At 41.3% G+C, this 18,966-nt stretch overlaps 1 protein-coding gene across 1 annotated transcript in view; it reads right to left on the bottom strand.

Moving 5' to 3' along the window:
* The window catches only part of pbx2 (pre-B-cell leukemia homeobox 2), a 31,598-nt gene that overhangs the window by 11,660 nt on the left and 972 nt on the right, over positions 1-18,966 (bottom strand). The window contains exons 2-6 of the mRNA XM_084337000.1: positions 18,773-18,846; positions 16,094-16,338; positions 15,412-15,602; positions 14,317-14,452; positions 11,869-12,010 (exon numbers count right to left, since the gene is read on the bottom strand). Coding sequence (XP_084193126.1) covers positions 11,869-12,010; positions 14,317-14,452; positions 15,412-15,602; positions 16,094-16,338; positions 18,773-18,846 — 788 coding nt within the window. The remainder of the gene's footprint in view (positions 1-11,868; positions 12,011-14,316; positions 14,453-15,411; positions 15,603-16,093; positions 16,339-18,772; positions 18,847-18,966) is intronic.

Below are 18,966 nucleotides of genomic sequence, written 5' to 3'. Positions count from 1 at the left end.
CCCACATTTTGGATGAACAACGATATTTCAGCAGACTAATAATAGGGACTTTAATTCCTCATTTTTGTATTTGTGCCCGTTTTAATTTTTTTAAACTTACATTTTTATTTAACATTTATAGACATACAACACAATATTTACAGTGACATCCCTAACATAACAACATACAGACATGGGTCCCTTGAATATGGCCTAGTTCAGCCATTCAGACCCCCCCCCCCCCCCCCCCTAGAGGAAAGGATAGGGGACTCCCCCTCCGACAATCCTTGGATTGTCACTTTTTATTTCGCTTTGAATTGTTTTACTACCTTTTTTGATATTCAATGACCGGGAGCTCTTTCATGTGGCTGTTCACCAGAACGTCGCAAACCGGAAGTCTCGTATTTGTGCCTGTTTTACAAGGAATGTATAAAAGTTTCATTTTCCTTGCTGTTTTACAGGAGGCTGTCAGTAGCACTGATGATGGGAGCTAACATTACTCTAGTGCCCCTAATGTAAATCTGTTGGCAGAAATTGCTGAGACAATGAAGTAGCTAGTTAGCTATTTTAACAAACATTCTGTCTAATTATTATTCACTGAAGACTAGCTACAATAAAGCTGGCGGCTAGCATAATGTTAGCTTCTAGCTAACAGCTTGAAGCTGATGAACAGTAGCCACTGTGGAGAGTCTGAGCCAATCCGGGCAATTCGCCATGCTATGGGGTGGGGTTTTGAGCTAAACTAGCTTGGGGATAGTTAGGGTGCATTTTTCCACTTTTTGCTGAACAATAGTTTTGAGTGAAAGAAGGAATCAAATGCCTGGTCAAAAAAGGGTTCACTCTCTCTTGTGGCATATTTTATTCTTCGTTGTGAATACCATGGCAGGGTAGGGTTCTCTCGGATTTCTAGCCTTAGGAGAGAGTGGTGCGTGTTCACAAATACTGACTGAACTGTCCTGGGGCACAGGAAGAACATATGCGAATTCTTAAAATGGTTGACATTCCCTTTTAACCCTCAGACCTGCGGTCCGGCCACTAGGGCTGACCTTCGAATTTCTCTTTTGGAATTCGAAGCTTAATTTTTTTTTTATGTTGTGGGACTTGTACAGCACTTTCAACTTTGTCAGTGCTGTAAAGTTTAAACCTTTTTAAATCTTAGACAAACGAAACACTTTGCTTTCATGAAATACAATGAACACATCCGTCAGTGTCGAGTCCGACCTCATCTTAAATAACAAACAGCATTGCTTGTTGTAATTAACAGAGATGCAGAGTTGATTTTGCACAACAACAAAAAAAAATATATATATATATATATATATATACATTTTTTTTTTTTTATTATTATTTTTTTTATAATCGAATCCCATGCCCATCGAACGAAGCTTCGAAGTATTTAAGACAGCCCTACCGGCCACAGTACTGTCTTTCAGAGGCTGCAGAGGGTTCTCAGCTTTAAAGCTAGTGAAGATACGGTCTTTCAGAGGCTACAGCAAGTTCTCAGCTTTAAAGCTAGTGAAGATACTGTCTTTCAGAGGCTGCAGCGGGTTCTCAGCTTTAAAGCTAGTGAAGATACTGTCTTTCAGAGGCTGCAGAGGGTTCTCAGCTTTAAAGCTAGTGAAGATACTGTCTTTCAGAGGTTGCAGCGGGTTCTCAGCTTTAAAGCTAGTGAAGATACTGTCTTTCAGAGGTTGCAGCGGGTTCTCAGCTTTAAAGCTAGTGAAGATACTGTCTTTCAGAGGCTGCAGTGGGTTCTCAGCTTTAAAGCTAGAGTGAAGATACTGGTATTATATGAAACGAGATGACCATATCAATCCACTGGTACCAACCATGTCATGCTAGTTTGTTGAGGAGGCCAAATAATTCTCCAAAGTTAGGCAAAACTTTGGTGAGGGAAAAACTGGCACGACCATTTTCAACAGGGTCCCTTGACCTCTCACCTCAGGATATCTGAATGAAAATGGGTTGTATGGGTACCCACGAGTCTCCCCCTTAGGTATGCCAACTTTATGCAAATTCCATTCAGTTTTGGGCAAAACCCAGGGTATTCAGAAACTGTATGGTTTTCATAGGTATATTGACATTACCCATTATATGGGTTTCTAAGCCATTTCTAGGACAGAGGTTCTCGCCATCCAATCGCCGAAAAATGCAGTTCTTACAGAAATCTTAAAATGTCAGTTTTTGTCAACAAATCACTCACGCGGACCTGCCTGTGTCTCCCTGGCACCCAGGGGAGGAAATTAACTTTTTGGCTTACCAGCCAACTGGAGAGTAGATTATTTTTTTTACCAGCCAAACAGATTTTTTACCAGCCAAAAATAAATCTTTTGTGGAAGATCAACAACTCTTAACAACCACCCACGGAACTATGTGTTGGGGATAAGGGTTGCGCACGGACCATGTTGTTTGTTACTTTCCTATCAGCACACTAGCTCAACGTCAACAGAGTTCAGTTTAACATTAATAAATGTTTAGCGTCGTCTTTCGACATCCCGTCTGACTCCTATCCTTCTCATGATTATGAATATGTAACTGAACGTAGGCCAATCTCGCTAACGTTAGTCGACCGAAATCAATTAGCAACATGATTCACCGGTACTACTAGCTAGCTGGCTAACTAGCTAACGTTAACTAGCTCCCGTCAAAACGAACGGGTTGGTATGGCCATTGCGTTATTTACATTTGACATTAGCTATGTATGGTTGGAATATTCTGATTCTAGCTCACTAGATCAGTCACATTAAACTTTCTTTGTCTATAGCTTGCTAGATATGTAGCTAACGTTAGCTAGGCTAACGAAGCTGTAGCTAACGTTACTGTCCATGCAAACCACTCGTCGAAGGGCTAACGTTAGCTCGCGTTAATTACCCCTGTGTATAGAGCATTATTTTCAGATAACTAACAGCACACCACGTCATGTATGATCCATTACAGCTAACTAGCTAGCCATGGTAACTCCCAGCTATTCCAGCATTCCAGTTGACATTTCTGACGGCATTTTCTGAAGTTCATGATTTTTTTGTTTACCCGCCAGTGTGGCGAGTAGTCTTCATGAATCACTCACACTTGCAATGACGGTGGCAGTATCGCCTACCTTTTGAACTGGGTCTCTCAGTTGTCTTTCAGTGCATTGGTACCTCCGGAATCCCCTCCCCCTCAAAGTGAATCAGCACACAGCTATCCGTCGCCGATTTTCTCGCCTGAAACCTATTGTTTCCCGTATTATAGGCCAGGCCCAATGCACACCAATAATGGCGATCGCGATGGAACTACTGGGATTATTAATTTTAGAGTACCTTCTGACTAAGGTAAGGTCCATTTTACTGAACCTAAAACATGCTTTTGTATTGATCACAGCATTGTATTTTACCGAACCTAAAACATGCTTTTGGTAACGATCGCAGCTTCGTAAAACGATATCCGCTCCGTTCTTCTTGCAGAGAAAAATTAGCGGTTTAAACTTATTGAAAGGACGTTTTTCTTTGGCGATGCAATAGGCACATTCATTTTCATCTTAACTTCACAGTTTCGTTTCGATTGTTCGCTAGGAATGATGGGATTTGGTATTGGATGTATGGACTCTACGCAGACATGGTCTTTAATCGCACGATAGACTACAACTACCAAGTGGAATAGCGTGGCCCAGGCCCATCGATTTACTTCACACACCAAAAATTCACAGACACAGGCTGTCAGGCTATCGCACGGGTGCTACACAGTAAATTCATTCATCGCACAGACATATATATACAGGTGCAGCTCAATAAATTTGAATATCGTGGAAAAGTCTATATATTTAGCTGTATTGATGCAGTCATTTGTGCAAAAGGAGCCCCAACCAAGTACTGAGTGAACATACATGAACATACTTTTCAGAAGGCCGAAGATTTTTTTTTTTATATATTTTTTTTTTATTATTTTTTAAACATACACAAACATAACAAATTAGACTCTCAAGCATTAACAGTAAACATCCAATGAAATCACCATTTGAATCATTATAAATGTAGTTTACGAGATATATACCTAATACTTGCTATCCAATACCCTATGGTCTTGCTCGCTCACCCCCCCCCCCCCGGACCCCCACTTGGATAATCCATCCATTTTCTTTAGTTTCTAACCAGGCACTACACTTCATATGCTAGCTTTTATTCTCTCCACCACTTCTAACCAGATTGCAATGTTGGTTTCACTGACACCTAAAATTCTTGCTGTAGATATTTCTAGATAAATCACATCGAGATAAGTAAGAACCCATACCTTCCGGCACATTTTTTCCGGTTGAATCCATCGTGATGCTATCAGCTTTTTAGCAGCTGTGAGACCAGATAAAACTAGTCTCTTTAGCTGTATAGGGGCTGCAAACTGAAATACATCATTCAACAGCATTACAGAGGGATGTACAGATATGTTCAGAGATAAGAATACTGATAATTGCTGGGACACTTCTTTCCAAAATATCTTAACCGGTGGGCAATCCCAATACATGTGCATGAATGTACCCTCATCCCCATTTGTACATAAGGAACATAGGGAGTCTTGTCTATGAATATAATTAAGATTAATTTGTTGATGGCCCGGGTTACGTGACGCAATTCGAACGTTTGCCCAGACTTCTTGCCAGACTTCTTGCCAATCAAAATCTATTTCCAAGTCTGGTATATCCCTCCTCCAGACTGAGTCTAGGGGGAGGATTCCATACGAAGACGTTAGTAAGTGATGATAAAAATCAGATACGAATCCTCTCAATGTCTCTCTTTCATAGAAGAATTTGTGATATCTGTGGTGCTCAATTGGTATCCTTAATGGGACTCCGTGAGCCTTCAAACAATCCAATAACTGTGCGTAAAAATAATATGTGGAACTGGTGAGGTTACATTTTTTATGTATATCTTGATAGCTACAAAAACCCTGTTTGTTGAAAACATCTCCCAATGTGTGTATGCTCTGCTTCAAGTTTATTTAATAGTTGTCATACAGAAGTACAGAATACTTTTATACAAAATGCCATTTGGGGTATCTTATAGGTTGTTTTCCAATAAGGAGTGCATTGTTATTGAATAGGAGAGTATGGCTATGCCATTTGTTGGTTAGAATATTTTTTTCGTGTTTCACGCCATATCCGGATCACATGTGTAATAAGGGGGCCAAATTTCAATTTGCATTGCTTAATTGATAATATGGTGTATTATACCATGTCCTGCAGTCTATGTGGTGCTACTATATTTTATTCTAAGTTTCTCCAGGATACAGATGCTTGGGAGTCAAACCAGGTTGTCAGTGGTCTTAAAGAGTACGCTTTAAAATAGTGGTAAAAGTCTGGAAATGCCAAACCTCCGTCGGCTTTGTTTCTCTGTGCAGTGGATCTTTTTATTCGTGGAGGTTTGTTATTCCAAATAAATGTATATGCGGTGGAGTGTAATTTTTTCCAGTAACCATCAGGAAGGGGTAACTGTAACATTGAGCTAATGAAGTTGATTCTAGGTAAAACATCCATCTTAACTATTGATACTCGTGCCTGTACTGAGTTTTTAAGTTTGGACCACCTGTCAAAGTCATATTTGATCTTATCTTGGATTTTTGTGTAATTGTACTTCACCGTTTGGCTTATAGTAGGGAATACCTCAATTCCTAAACATCTGAAGTGTTTAACCATTGGTATTTCTTCTGGAAGGAGTATATTCTTTGCAGGGGCATTAAGTGGAAGGAAAGCAGACTTTGGCCAATTTATCCTAAATCCCGATAGATTGCCAAAGTCATCAATCAACTTGAGAAGATGAGGCATTGAGGTGTTAGGGTTTTGCATGAACAATTACGTCGTCCGCATATAAACTAATGTTGTGTGCCCTTAATTGCGATTGGTTCTATGGATTGGGATTGTCTTATATATTGTGCTAAAGGCTCTAATGATAACGCAAATAGTCCGGGACTAAGAGGGCAACCCTGTCTGGAAGAGCGCGATACCGTAAAGATTTCGGAGGTGATTATACCTGTTGTAATCATGGCCGATGGGTCTTTGTATAATACTTTAATCATATCAATGAATCCTTTTCCTAACCCCATCCTTTCTAATACTGCCCATAGATAAGACCATTCCAACCTATCAAAGGCTTTCATCGCATCCAGGGACAGCATCGCCTTAGGTGTGGTGTCATCCTTGCTGGCATCTAGCACATGTAGTAACCGTCTTATATTATCCGTGATCAAGCGGCCTCTTATGAAGCCAGTCTGGTCAGGATGAACTAAAGACGTCATATGCTTTTGAAGTCTGATGGCTAATACCTTGGAGTACAGCTTGATATCGGTTCCGAGGAGGCTTACGGGTCTATAACTACCGCAATCGGTGGGGTCTTTGTCTTTGTCTTTTTTTTTTTTTTTTTTTTTTAAACTTTGGCCATTCCCCTGGCTCTTTTATGTGTTTATCACATTTATTCTGGTCAAGGATGACCGACAGAAACAGGCTGAAAGGGTTCAGATGGGGGGGAAGACACTCTGGGAAAGGCACGGCTGCAGTCCGGGATTCGAACTCGCTAAACCCCAGATCTGTGACGAGCACGGTTGTCCACGGCGCCGAAATAGCGCTCGCGGTACGTGGTGAGCTACTGGAGCTCCCCTGTCTGTCTTTTTTAAAGAGGACTGTTATGAGTGCAATATTGTCGTTCTTATGGAAGTTCCCCTCCTTGATTGAATATAGAATCATATTAAGTAATAGGGGTCCAATTACATCCCAACATGAGAGGTACATTTCTGGTGGGATACCGTCTCTTCCAGGAGCCCTACCACTTTGCATTTCAGATATGGCCTCCCTAAGTTAATCTAGTGTGATGGGTGTTTCTAACTGTTTAGCGTCATCCTCTGATAGTTTAGGAAGGTTAATTTGATTAAGATATGTCCATTTTGTTTTGATCGAAGGTCATTTCTGATTTGTACAAGTTGGAGTAGAACTCTTTGAATGTCGTTGATTTTTTTAGGGTCTGTAACAAGTCCTTGCTGTGCCTTAATGGTAGTTATATCTGCAAATTTTGCGTTGGCTCTTAATTGCATAGCTAGTAGGTGACTTGGTTTAGAACCATGAAAGTAATGCTGTTGTCTTATGCTACGTATTTGAACTTCAGATTGTTGTTTATAAATGGCATTAATCTCTTTTTTTAACACATTAATTTGAGTTTCCAGTCGAACCGAGTAGTTGTATTGTAAAGAGGAAAATAACGTAGAGTAAAGCTTTCCAGCTCTGCCAGTTTTGAACAACGATTCTTGCGTATTTGAGGAAAAGTTCCCGGTAAAATCCTTGATCAATCCCTTTACCGACATCCATAATATTCTGGGGTCCTGTACCGATTTCGCATTCTCCAGTAGGAATACAGAAAGAGCTTCTTTGAGTTGTGTAATGAATTCCTTGTTTTTCAGCAATATCGAGTTAAATCGCCATCTTGGGGCTCGGGATGACAGTATACCAAATGATCCTTTTAGGAGTAAATAACAGTGATCTGCATTGGGTATTTGGGTACCATTTCCACGTCATATTTTATTCTTAGCCCAATCCTTTAACGCATTAGATGAATTTTTCTGGTCGTTGGAAAAGGTGGGATAAGATTTATCCATCCCGGGATCCCAAATGGCATTAAAATCTGCGCCAATTATAAATGAGTATTCAGGAAGGTTTAACATTGTTCTGGTAAGTGTAGAAGTTAGCCTCATACAGATTTGGGGCATATGCCGCTACCAACGCTATTTTCCTATTCCTGTATACAATTTTAGCTATGGTTATCCGACCATCTGTATCAGACCATACTTCCTTCAATTCAATATTCAACTTCCGTTTCACGACTATAGCAACTCCACGGGATCTCGTTCCAAAGGAAGAGTGACTAATGTTATGAAATATGTTGTCCGCTAACGTAGCTTTGTCTTCCACTAAAATGTGCGTTTCGCTTAGAAGAGCCACATCGACCGGTTTGTTTTTCATCAGTGTGAGCACGCTTTTGCGTTTGTTGATTATTTATTCCCCCAGTATTCCAGATCATTATATTCAAACTAGCCATACATGTTGTTGTGTAATAGTTGGTAATGCTTCTGGAGTACGAATTCACAATGGATATACATCCAACTATTGAGGTCCCGTTGAGAGCCGAGCTTAAAAACATACATATATACAAATACACCCCTAAATCCCCCTCCCTCAGTGAGCTGTACAAGGCTGTGTTCCTAAGGCGCTTGTTACACCGTCTGTTTTTGTGCTTGTTTTTATACGTTTTTGAATACGTTTCATATCCCTTTTACACAGAAATGCGTTTTTTGGCGTATACGTTGTGGCCCTAGTGAATACGCTAAATTGTGTTTTCCGTTTTTGAGCAGCGCCAAAACTCGCAGACAACAGTCATGTAGCCTTCACGGAGCCGTTGTTGCGAAAACGCCCATGCGCAGTAGACTGTCTGCAGTGTAACCTACATCCCGCGCGCAGCACCATGTATATCCCTCCTGTCTGGCTGTCTGTCTGTCTCGAGCCCGGCCGGGAGCAGCACCGAGCAGCACCGTGTATCTCTCCTGTCTGGGCTGTCTGTCTGTCTCGAGCAGCAGCCCCCATGCCCTGCGCGCCTCATCTCTCCTGCCTCGAGCAGCACCGTGTATCTCTCCTGTCTGGGCTGTCTGTCTGTCTGTCTGTCTCGAGCAGCAGCCCCCATGCCCCGCGCGCCTCATCTCTCCTGCCTCGAGCAGCACCGAGCAGCAGCCCCCATGCCCCGCGCGCCTCATCTCTTCAAGCAGCACCGAGCATAATGCCATAGTTATTTCGCGAGCCCAGCTGTCAGAAACTGTACATTGTAACATTATGTTATTTCGGGCGTTTTATTCATGTTATTTCACGGACTGTACATTGTAACATTAACACAGCGCACCCTAACTGCTTGTTTATTCTAGCAGTGTTTTAGAGGTTATTTTGTACAGTACCTTTATCTGCACTGAAACATACATTTCTACAGTACATGCAGTTGTTGGTAGATAACCGTGATTATGTTTATTTATTTATTTATCTATCTCTGTGAGCAAAACCTTAATATTAGATATGTGTTGGCGGAATGAATATGAATATAACATTACAATGTCGCGCGAAATAATGTTATGAACGCCCGAAATTCTAGAACATTTGTGATGTCACAGTATGATGTCATAATCAAACATTCTAGAACATTTGTGTATCTATTCAACAATTCTCTCACAGCTGAGTGTGGACGACAGCAGGGACGAGGGAGAGTAATGCGCTCTCTCAACATATGTGCAGGTAAACTACTACCCTCCCGCGCATGCTCAGAGCCGAATTCGACACGCGATCCGTTGCGGTCTGACCACGCCTCGTTCTGACAAAACGAAAGTACTCTGGTTGCAACGTATGTCTCACTTGGCTACAGTTGCATTGCGAACTGGAGAAACCTAGACACAACCTTCGCATATAATTCCCTCCCCTACACCACCGGTTAGCCCAGAATGAGCCATTTATCCTTAACTTTCCTATGTATTCGGGCGGCTACGTGGCGTAGTGGGCAAGGCGCTCGCCACGAATGCAGAGACGCTGGGCTCGCCTGTTCGAGCCCAGCGCTCCACATTGCTTTCAGTTTAGCTGGTCGTTCATACTAATACACATTGGCCGTATTAGGGGGTGGGAAACTGATGGGTGGGGATCGGGCGTTGTGGACATAAAAAAATACTAAAAATGTGCTTCAATTATCATACCATAATCACTTACATTTTATAAGAACTTGTGTAAGTTATAGCAACCCAAGAATAATAGAGGTATTGAACTGAATAGAGAACCTCAAAAAATAAGAGAAAAGAAAGAAAGAGAACATTTACTTAGATCTTGAAAGAGCTTTGTTATGCTTAAACACCTAGAGTATAAAGTGGAGAAGTAGTGGAAATATTTCCAATTAATAAAAACCAGTTTTTAAATACATATATATGCAGCATTTCCCCTGGCCAGGGGTGGGCGATGATCCGTTGTGAAGAATGTTATTCCCCCGGAGGTCTTCTGGCTGGTGCTGTGGTTCTGCAGATGGATACTATTGGTATGCCTGGCCACATATTGCTGTTATTTCAGAATGTTCCATATATCAAAGAATGTTTTAAATGTTCTAGATTATTCCAATATGTCGTTTTCACAGTGCCAGACTGTTCCAGAATGTCGTTAGAAATCCATACTATTAAAATAAGGACCGCTTCATGAATTTGCGTGTCATCCTTTTCGTCATGCTCATCTTCTCTGTATCGTTCCAATTTTAAGTCCAATATGTCCGCAATAATAAAAGTCCAATGAGGAAAACATTCAATAACTCAGAGCTCGTAGGTCTCTGTCCCAAATCAGCGGTTCATTAAAGTTTATACGATATGGTGTCCATGCCTAACAAAGATTAAAAGGCTGTATATAAACTATCCTGCACGTTGTGCTGCCATATATTTGTCAGCATCTTCAGGCGAGTTGAGGAAAACCCTTTCTCCTTGTTTATCGACGATACGAAGTCTTGCAGGGTACATCAATGTGGGAGTGTGTTTCCCCAAATAGAGTTGAGACATCACCGTCTTGTACTTGGCCCGCAAGGCCACCACTTCCCGACAATAATCTTCAAAGAAGTATATTGACACATCCTTGTATTTCAGATTGCCTTTCATCCTGCGTGTCTCCCGAATGATAATTTCTTTTATTCTGACTTGACGTAGGACAACCATGATTACTCTAGGTCTGCCGTTATTGTCGTTGGATCGGGTCCCCAATCTGTAACATTGATCCACCTCAGGTACCCTAGGAAGGATAGTTGGTCCCAGGATTTTCTGTAATTCTGTCTCGAACGCTTCAGGATGTGTGCAGCTCACCGACTCGTCTAGTCCCATTATACGAATATTCAGCTTGCGATTTTGATATTCCATCTCGAATATTTTAGCTTTTTGTTCTTCATTGATTCGTTTAAGCTCAGCCGTTATATCGTTGAGATCCGTCTTGTGTTCTTTGTAGTTTCCCTTCATCTCAGCCGTTAACTTCTCGTCTTTGTAGATCAGACCGAAATTCTGTTGATGTTCTTCCAAACCAGTTTCCAGTGCTACGGTGCGCTTAATATGTGCGTCGGCAGCCACCCTTAGCGCTTCGATATTGCATTCGATAGATAGTTTAATAGCATCTACTTTTTCGGCTATTTCAGTTATTATTCTTTCGGTTATTGTTTTCTCCATTCTTTTCATTTCCCGGATGATATGTTCTGTATCTGCAGAGGCGTTTATAGCGGTTGAGGAGGAGGCCATCTCGTCAATATCCTCTGCTCTGTTACACACGAATCCCGCAGCCATAGGCGGGTCCTCTGAACTTGGCTTTGGATTTGGTTTTGAGTTTTCTTTCTTCGGTGGCATCACAAATCTTTCAGTCAATATAGTTAGTTGATAATCTCAGTTGATATATATGAGTCTAATTTTAAACGCATTGGTGATATATAAATGTTTTTAAAACGAAAATTTAAAAAAACGGGTGAGCAGCTCTGTCACATGCGACTACTCCATAGACGGGCTATTCCGGAACTCCTGAAGGCCGACATTTCTATATACAAAAGAAAAATACATCTATTCTTTATTGGTGATACAGAATTTTGGGCATTCATGAACTGTAAGACATAATCATCAAAATAAAGGCTTGAAATATTTCACTTTGTGTGTAATGAATCTATAATCTACGAGCGTTTCGCTTTTTGAATTGAATTACTGAAAAAAAAATTACTTTTCCACGATATTCTAATTTATCGAGCTGCACCTGTATGTCGCACTGTACAGCCCTGCTGCAAAAGAGTTAGCGGTATTAGCTAGCCTGAAGTCTCATCTAGTACGGCATGTTTCTTTATTGCCTTTCCGTACCTGTAGAGTTGGGAGTGTGCGGTGAGTCCTCGTTTTGTGTAGCCACAATGGCCGTCTTCATGGCATAGATGTTGGCTTCCTCTTGGAACTTGCCAATGTTCTTCTTGTAGCGGATTCTCTTGTTGCCAAACCAGTTGGACACCTGGTAGTACAGAGAGACAACAGAAGAGTGACTTTACATTCACTGGACTATGGGGTCAAAGGTCAAATTAAGATTTTTTTTTAAGATTGTGAATGAATAGTTTCAACTTAACATAATAAATGGACCCAAGTTTATTTCCTGTTGCAGTTATATTGCTAATATCAATAGCAGACAAGAAATTAACTTGGGTCCAAACTTTTCCCTAGTAATGCAATTCCACTCAAACTGTCTGAACATGCCACTATGCCTCAACATGTAAATTAAACATAACCGATAGACTTGAGAACGAACTCCAGGCCAAAAGCCTAGAGCCCTAGACAATCAAACTTTTCGGATACTGACTATATTGAGTTTTATACACATGTATAACAATAGATAATAATAACTTTTCTGATATCATTGTGGTGTAATAACATTAGAATATCATTATTTGGTCAAATACACCCTAAAATAGGATTCACATGTTATTTCTATAATAGTGTGCTATTTGTGATATGAAATCACATTGTGAAATCAATCTATTTGTGATATGAACAAGTCTCTCCTTAAAGGGATAATTTGGTTTTTAGGACATTAAGTGGTATGACATATTTGCTAGTAGTGTCGTTGATGCCATTAGGATTAGATTACTCACCCAGTCCTGTGGTCGGAGTCCTGGCCTGGTTCCAAGAGAACGGGGAAGCTTCAGACATGTGTTAATCCACACCATAATATGCAGACAAATGTTTTAACCAACAACAACAAAAAAACAAAGTCCTTGAGCATTTCCTATGCTTCAGAGCAACATGGTCTCAGTGTGAAGCAGTTACTATTATGTGCTGGGGCTGGTTCCAACGTGAATCAAGCAGGAAATGCTCTAGGACCACAGTTGTGTTGATGGTTAAAATGTTTGCCTGTATGTTATGGTATGGATTAACTATTTCTGCCTGTCTGAAGCTTCCCGTTCACTCTGAACCAGGCCAGAATTCCGACAATGGGATTCAGTGATTAAGCTAATGGCATTGCATCAACTATACTGCTAGCAAGTATTTCATACCATTTAATGTCCAAAAATCCAAACGATCCCTTTATGCTGAACAGCTGAGAGACAAAACTCTAGTCTAGATAATGTCACCAAGAGACAAATCCTGGAGCTACTGAACTCCATAGACCGTGAATAATGGAAAAAGCTGCAAGCCCTACATTTAAATAAAATGATTAGTCACTGAACAGAGACACTTGACGGAAGGTACTTTCCATTGGTTTGTTTTTATATTATAACTAGTGCTGTCAATCGATTAAAATATTTAATCTGATTAATCGCATGATTGTCCATAGTTAACTCGCGATTAATCACTTTCTTTTCTAAATCTACCTCGGATATTTTTCAAGTTTTAATACTCTTATGAACATGAGTCAACAAATGCTTGCTTTATGCAGCCATTTAACACAAAAGGATGACCCTCGTGGATTGAAAATGTGCATCAAATTCAAAGAGTGATTCACAAAATAACTTAAAGGACAATTATAATTTAAAACAATGAATAAACAATAGGGGAAAGAAAACGTTAGGAACTTGTTAACTTGTTACATTTACCCACAGAACTTACCCCCCCCCCCTCTCTCTCCCAGCTCTCTTTTGCCTCTTGCCCCTCTCTCTCCCAGCTCTCTTTTGCCTCTTGCGCCTTTCTCATCCCCCCCCCCCCCCACACACACACACGTTGAGTCAGAAACAAATCTGATCAATGAGTATCAATAATACACATGCGTGAAGTCTTAAAAAAATAATTATTTTCTTTTCTAAAATGTTAATCGTGAGTTCAAAAAAATAGTGGCGTTAACAGAATTGTGCGTCAACACGTTAATGACGCGTTAACCTTGACAGCCTTAATTATAACCTAAGTAATTGTGGAAATAACAGCGGTAATGTATCCATCAGTTCCATAAGTTCATCCTCTCCGAACTTCGAGCCGAACACATCATCAACCCTGTCAAATAAACGGATACTCCTTATTATATAAAAAAAAATAAAAAAATTTAACAAATGTTGAAGGACAGACTAAATGGATCAATGTAGCCCCGGCCCTAGAAGAAATCGGTCACTAGTCTAAGTCAGTGGACCAACTCCAGAAAAAGTTCATGACATCCCAATTTCAAGTTGTCTACGTTTACAGGTATTGAGTTCACTGATCACTGAAATAGCACGATATGTATGACGTTTCATGGTGGATTTCCCTTTTAAATCCTGCATTAATCCACCATTCATTTGACTAAAGTGAGCAGACTCTATGCCTCCGACACTCGTGATACAAGAACAGGTCTCCTACCTGAGAGACAGTGATACCACACTGTTTGGCGAGTTCTTCTTTGGCCTCTTCACTTGGGTAGGGGTTGGACAGGTGGGAGTAGAAATACTCATTGAGGACCTCCGTGGCTTGCTTGCTGAAGTTACGCCTCTTGCGCCTGACAAGACACAAGACGAGTTTATTAAATGATAAATGGACTGCATTTATATAGCGCTTTTATCCAAAGCGCTTCACATCTTATGCCTCACATTCACACACCGATGGTGGAGGCAACCATGCAAGGTTCCAACCTGCTCATTGGGAGCAGTTAGAGGTTAAGTGTCTTGCTCAAGGACACTTCCGACACACGTACATCGGTGACCCCCGTTTCCATCAGGTGGGTCGACATGGTTGAGGATTATAAATACCTCGGAGTGCACATAGACAATAAACTCAACGGGTCAAAACACGCTGAGGCACTCTCTAAGAAGGGCCAGAGCCGCATCTACTTCCTCCGAAGGCAGAGATCCTTCAACATCTGTACAAGGATGTTCTACGAGTCGGTGGTGGGTGCCTTCTTGTACGTGGTGACCTGCTGGGGCAGCGGACTGAGAGCGGGGGACACGAACAGGCTGGACAAACTGGTCAGGAAAGCCAGTAACGTGGTGGGGGTGGAGCTGGACTGTCTGGCGGTGGTGTCGGAGAGGAGGAGCCTTGCGAAGCTCCACGGCATCATGGACATCCCCTCCCACCCACTATACACGGACTTGGTCGATAGAAGGAGCACGTTCAGTGTTAGACTCAGACTCCCAAAATGCAACACTGAACGTCGCAGGAAGTCCTTCGTACCAACAGCCATTAGACTGTACAACGCCTCACTGTGCCTCACTGAGAAAATCTGTGTATATCTTCCTGTACATTTACATTTTATTATAGGTATACCTTCCTGGACATTTAAATTTGACTGTATATTTTCAGACTGAAATTTAGAATGTATATCTCCAATGGCCAATTGTGATAACATCGTATTGGGAAGCACTCTTGCGATTCCCGGCCCTACTCTTTACCCGTGAATCGCCTCCTCTACAATACTACAACCCGCCCGACCCCGCCACGCAAAAAAACCCACACACCCACCTGGCGTCGAGGAAGCGGGACCTCAGGATCATGACGGCCTCACAGGTGCTCTGTTTGAGCTGCGTCTGGATGGAACTGAACTTGCGGTGGATAATGGCCACCATGCGCTCGATCTCCCGCGGGGACACAGGCCGTGTGCGTGACTGCTCCCTCAGCAGGTTCATGACGTGGGTGGTGAACTCATTGCACGCCTGGAGAGACACGGGGGAGACTAGGTTGGAGGAACGGAAAGGCTGGAGCCCTAAATTTAAGTCATCCAGCTATGTTAGCTCCCGTAAGCTTGCTTGGGTCAGTGAAGCTAATGTATGGTTATGATGCCAGTTATGATGTCTACAGGCTGCTTATGCATAACACATGGTGTGGCTGAAATGGTGACGTCTCTCTCTCCCACAGCACACCGACACAAGCAGAGTCGCCACAAACCTCACAAAAAAACAGCTCTAGTCTAACTGGCTCCAAATTTAAAGATTCATGACCAACTGAGATAACTAAAAATAAATATTGCTTTGGATTATTTGGACTTTACACATTTAGTGTGTAGTAGTTTGCTGAAAGTCTCGTAAAACAACCAGAAACATTAAGACAGATTTGGAGTGAAAAGCAGTAGCTTCAGTATTAGGCAAGTTAATTACAACCCCACTCTTGATAAAGTCAGCTTTACTCTTGTACTGCGGCACAGCACCTGTTCATATTTCTCCAACTCGGTGTGGTAGATACTGCGGATCTGGCTCAACTTGCTTTTGTAGTCGGAGTGCTCAATTGAGCTGTCTGGCGACATCCCTCCCGAGCTGGTTGCCGCGGACACCGCCGCTGCCGCTCCGCCCCCTTTCTCTGGACCGGCCACACCCTCCGCCAGCAGCATGTTATCCAATCGCACAAGCTGGGGATCCTGAGACTCCTCCTCATGGTTGTTTCTCATTGACAGACCTGCCATATAGATAAGTGTCAATCTCTGCTAACTTTGTGGGCACAGTTGCCAAGTCTGCTTATTAGAAGTGACTTTGGGCTTGTTTTTCTGTAAAGCCGCTTAAAAATATTGGTAGTTGCATTTTTTGAGTTAGGGTTATAATAATCTTTTTAAAAATCCTTAGCTGATGTTTTCAATAATTTAAACACATGATAGTTGGTCCTGTTGCAGGAAAAAAAATACAAGAAAGAGTGGGAGAAAGAGTTTCTTGGCCAGTTAAATTATTTGGCCAGTTCATTATATACGCAACTTCTTTATTTAAATTTGCATTCATTCATTCCTCATTTTTTGTTGATCAGTTGGTTTTGTTAAACTTCTTAACACATTGGCTGCCAGACCAGAGATTTCTCGGGTTAACTCCCATGCGTTGGGTGCCAGACCCGAGATTTCTCGGGTTTGTCATTTTTTTCTTTCATTCGATTTTTTTAATTCGTTACAGGTTCACAGACCTCGATGTTGCCATAGGAAATCATTCTGAAATCCCAAAAGCGCAATACCAGCCGCATCCTGCTAGGTGGCAGTATCGCCACCCTTTGAAACCTTATTTCACACTCTGTGTTACATCGTATATGGTTCGGGCGCAGAATTTAGACCAAGGCAAGTGAATCGCTTCATGCGAGCACTTCGAAACGCGTTCAGCACACTTGAGGCATATCCCGGGCCACTTCGTGTCAGGGACCCGATCGACATCAATACTGGAAATCGCGATCAGACAATTGGAATATTCTTTTTGGGATACCTCCTAGTAAAGGTAAGGACTATATGACCTCAATTCCACCTTGATCCTACAATGATTTCATATTGATCCGGCCGATCAACGTATGTAGTATTAAAAACGAATGCCGTTACTGGCGATCAAAGCATAAAAAAAACGACCCCCCCCCCCTTTCATGCATTCATGATGAAACATAATACCTATTATTAGGGGTGGAACGGTACGCATTCGAACCGTGTACCGAACAATACACACATGCCCCGAACCGTGGAGGTCGTACCATTCTTTCAGTTTTTGCATGACTACGTCCTTGAGAATAACTGAAAAGTTGGATTATTTTTAGGCTATATATCTTATGTTGATGTATGGTATTTTGAGTGTTAAATTTTTTTTTTAAATAAAAAAACAACGTATACCGAACCGTAAACCTAAAACCGTGATACGAACCGAACCGTCAATTTTGTGAACCGTTCCACCCCTATTATATACCGTTGAATTGGAAATAGTAGCGTGTACAGGCGAGCAATGCCAACGCTTTTAGCAAAATTCACGTATTGCTCCATAGCGCCGTTTTCAGGAATTAGCCAGGATCACTCTGAAACTATATAATATTCACCACGGTATAACACGCAAACATATACATGAACAAATGTATTATTTTTCACATGTTGAACGAAGGATTGTTAATGTCAAATGAGCCATAGTATTGTCTCCATAGCTATAATATAGAATATAGATATAGCCCTGCAAACACCGCAACGCACAGTGAAAATCCCTAGGCCTAAAAGAAAAAATGGTTTGGTTCCGGTTGCCGACCGACCCTGCCGATTTAGGTGCGACCCAATTTATTTTATGAGCTAAAAAAAATTAATAACTTTCTTTTTTTACAATAAAGTTTCATAAACATCTTAGTCAAACATTTAGTATTATGGATATTAAACATGCTGGCAGAGTACATGCATCCATGTTGTTGTGAACATTTTAATTAAATAAAGAAATCCCTATCCATAGTCGCCGTGGGAAAAAATTAAATAAAATAAATTCCCTACCTACCCATGGCCTTAAACAACCAACATGAACCAACACATTTTTTTGTATGCCCTATACTTTACAGCGCTGGCACACTAAGTACAAATATGGGAAAACAGCGAATAAAAAAGAACAATTAAAAACCACAAGTTTGCCTTCACGGATATAATTACTTTATTTAAATTGATCAAGTGGCCTCTCTTTCTCTTACATTGTGGTAGGGTATGGTCGCATCATGTTTTGGGCTTTTTTGGAGAGCCGAGTCGCTTCTTTTGGGCTCGTTTCATAGACCAGTTGCTCGTTTCTCTCGCCCACAAACAATGGCAACATGCCAACATTGTTTGTTTGTGGGCGAAAAGTCGATTGGGAGTGGGACACTGAATGAATGAATTCATGTCAACATAGAGGTAGATACTTCATCCTCGGCATTACTAACTAATATTATTGGCAGACAGACTAGTAGTAAATGGTAGTAACACGCATCGCCGAGTAGTTAAATACATGCCCTTCTTCCAACATCTCTCAGATTTCACTTGCGCAAGAGACTAGTGTTTATCTCACAAGATAAACATGGGCGAACTGACTTGGATTACATCCAACTTTTTACGAAATCAAAGGGCAAGTTTGTGACAAGATATAAACAAACCTACCTGTTTTCTCCTTGATTTCGCACAAAACGCTGAACAAAGCCGGTTTCATTCTGTGACAGTTCAACGCATGTTTCCTGTGAAAGAAGGAAATAGCGTTAATGTTCGTTTAGAAGGACAACTTGACCAAGTCAAACAACAACAACAACAACCCTACATTTAACATTTACATGACTAGTTCAGCACATTTATTTGGC

This window comes from Notolepis coatsorum, assembly GCF_963971535.1.
Source record: "Notolepis coatsorum genome assembly, chromosome: 19".
Taxonomy (NCBI): Eukaryota; Metazoa; Chordata; class Actinopteri; order Aulopiformes; family Paralepididae; genus Notolepis; species Notolepis coatsorum.
The sequence above is the reverse complement of the archived record's forward strand: the minus strand, read 5'-3'. Positions and strand labels throughout refer to the sequence as shown.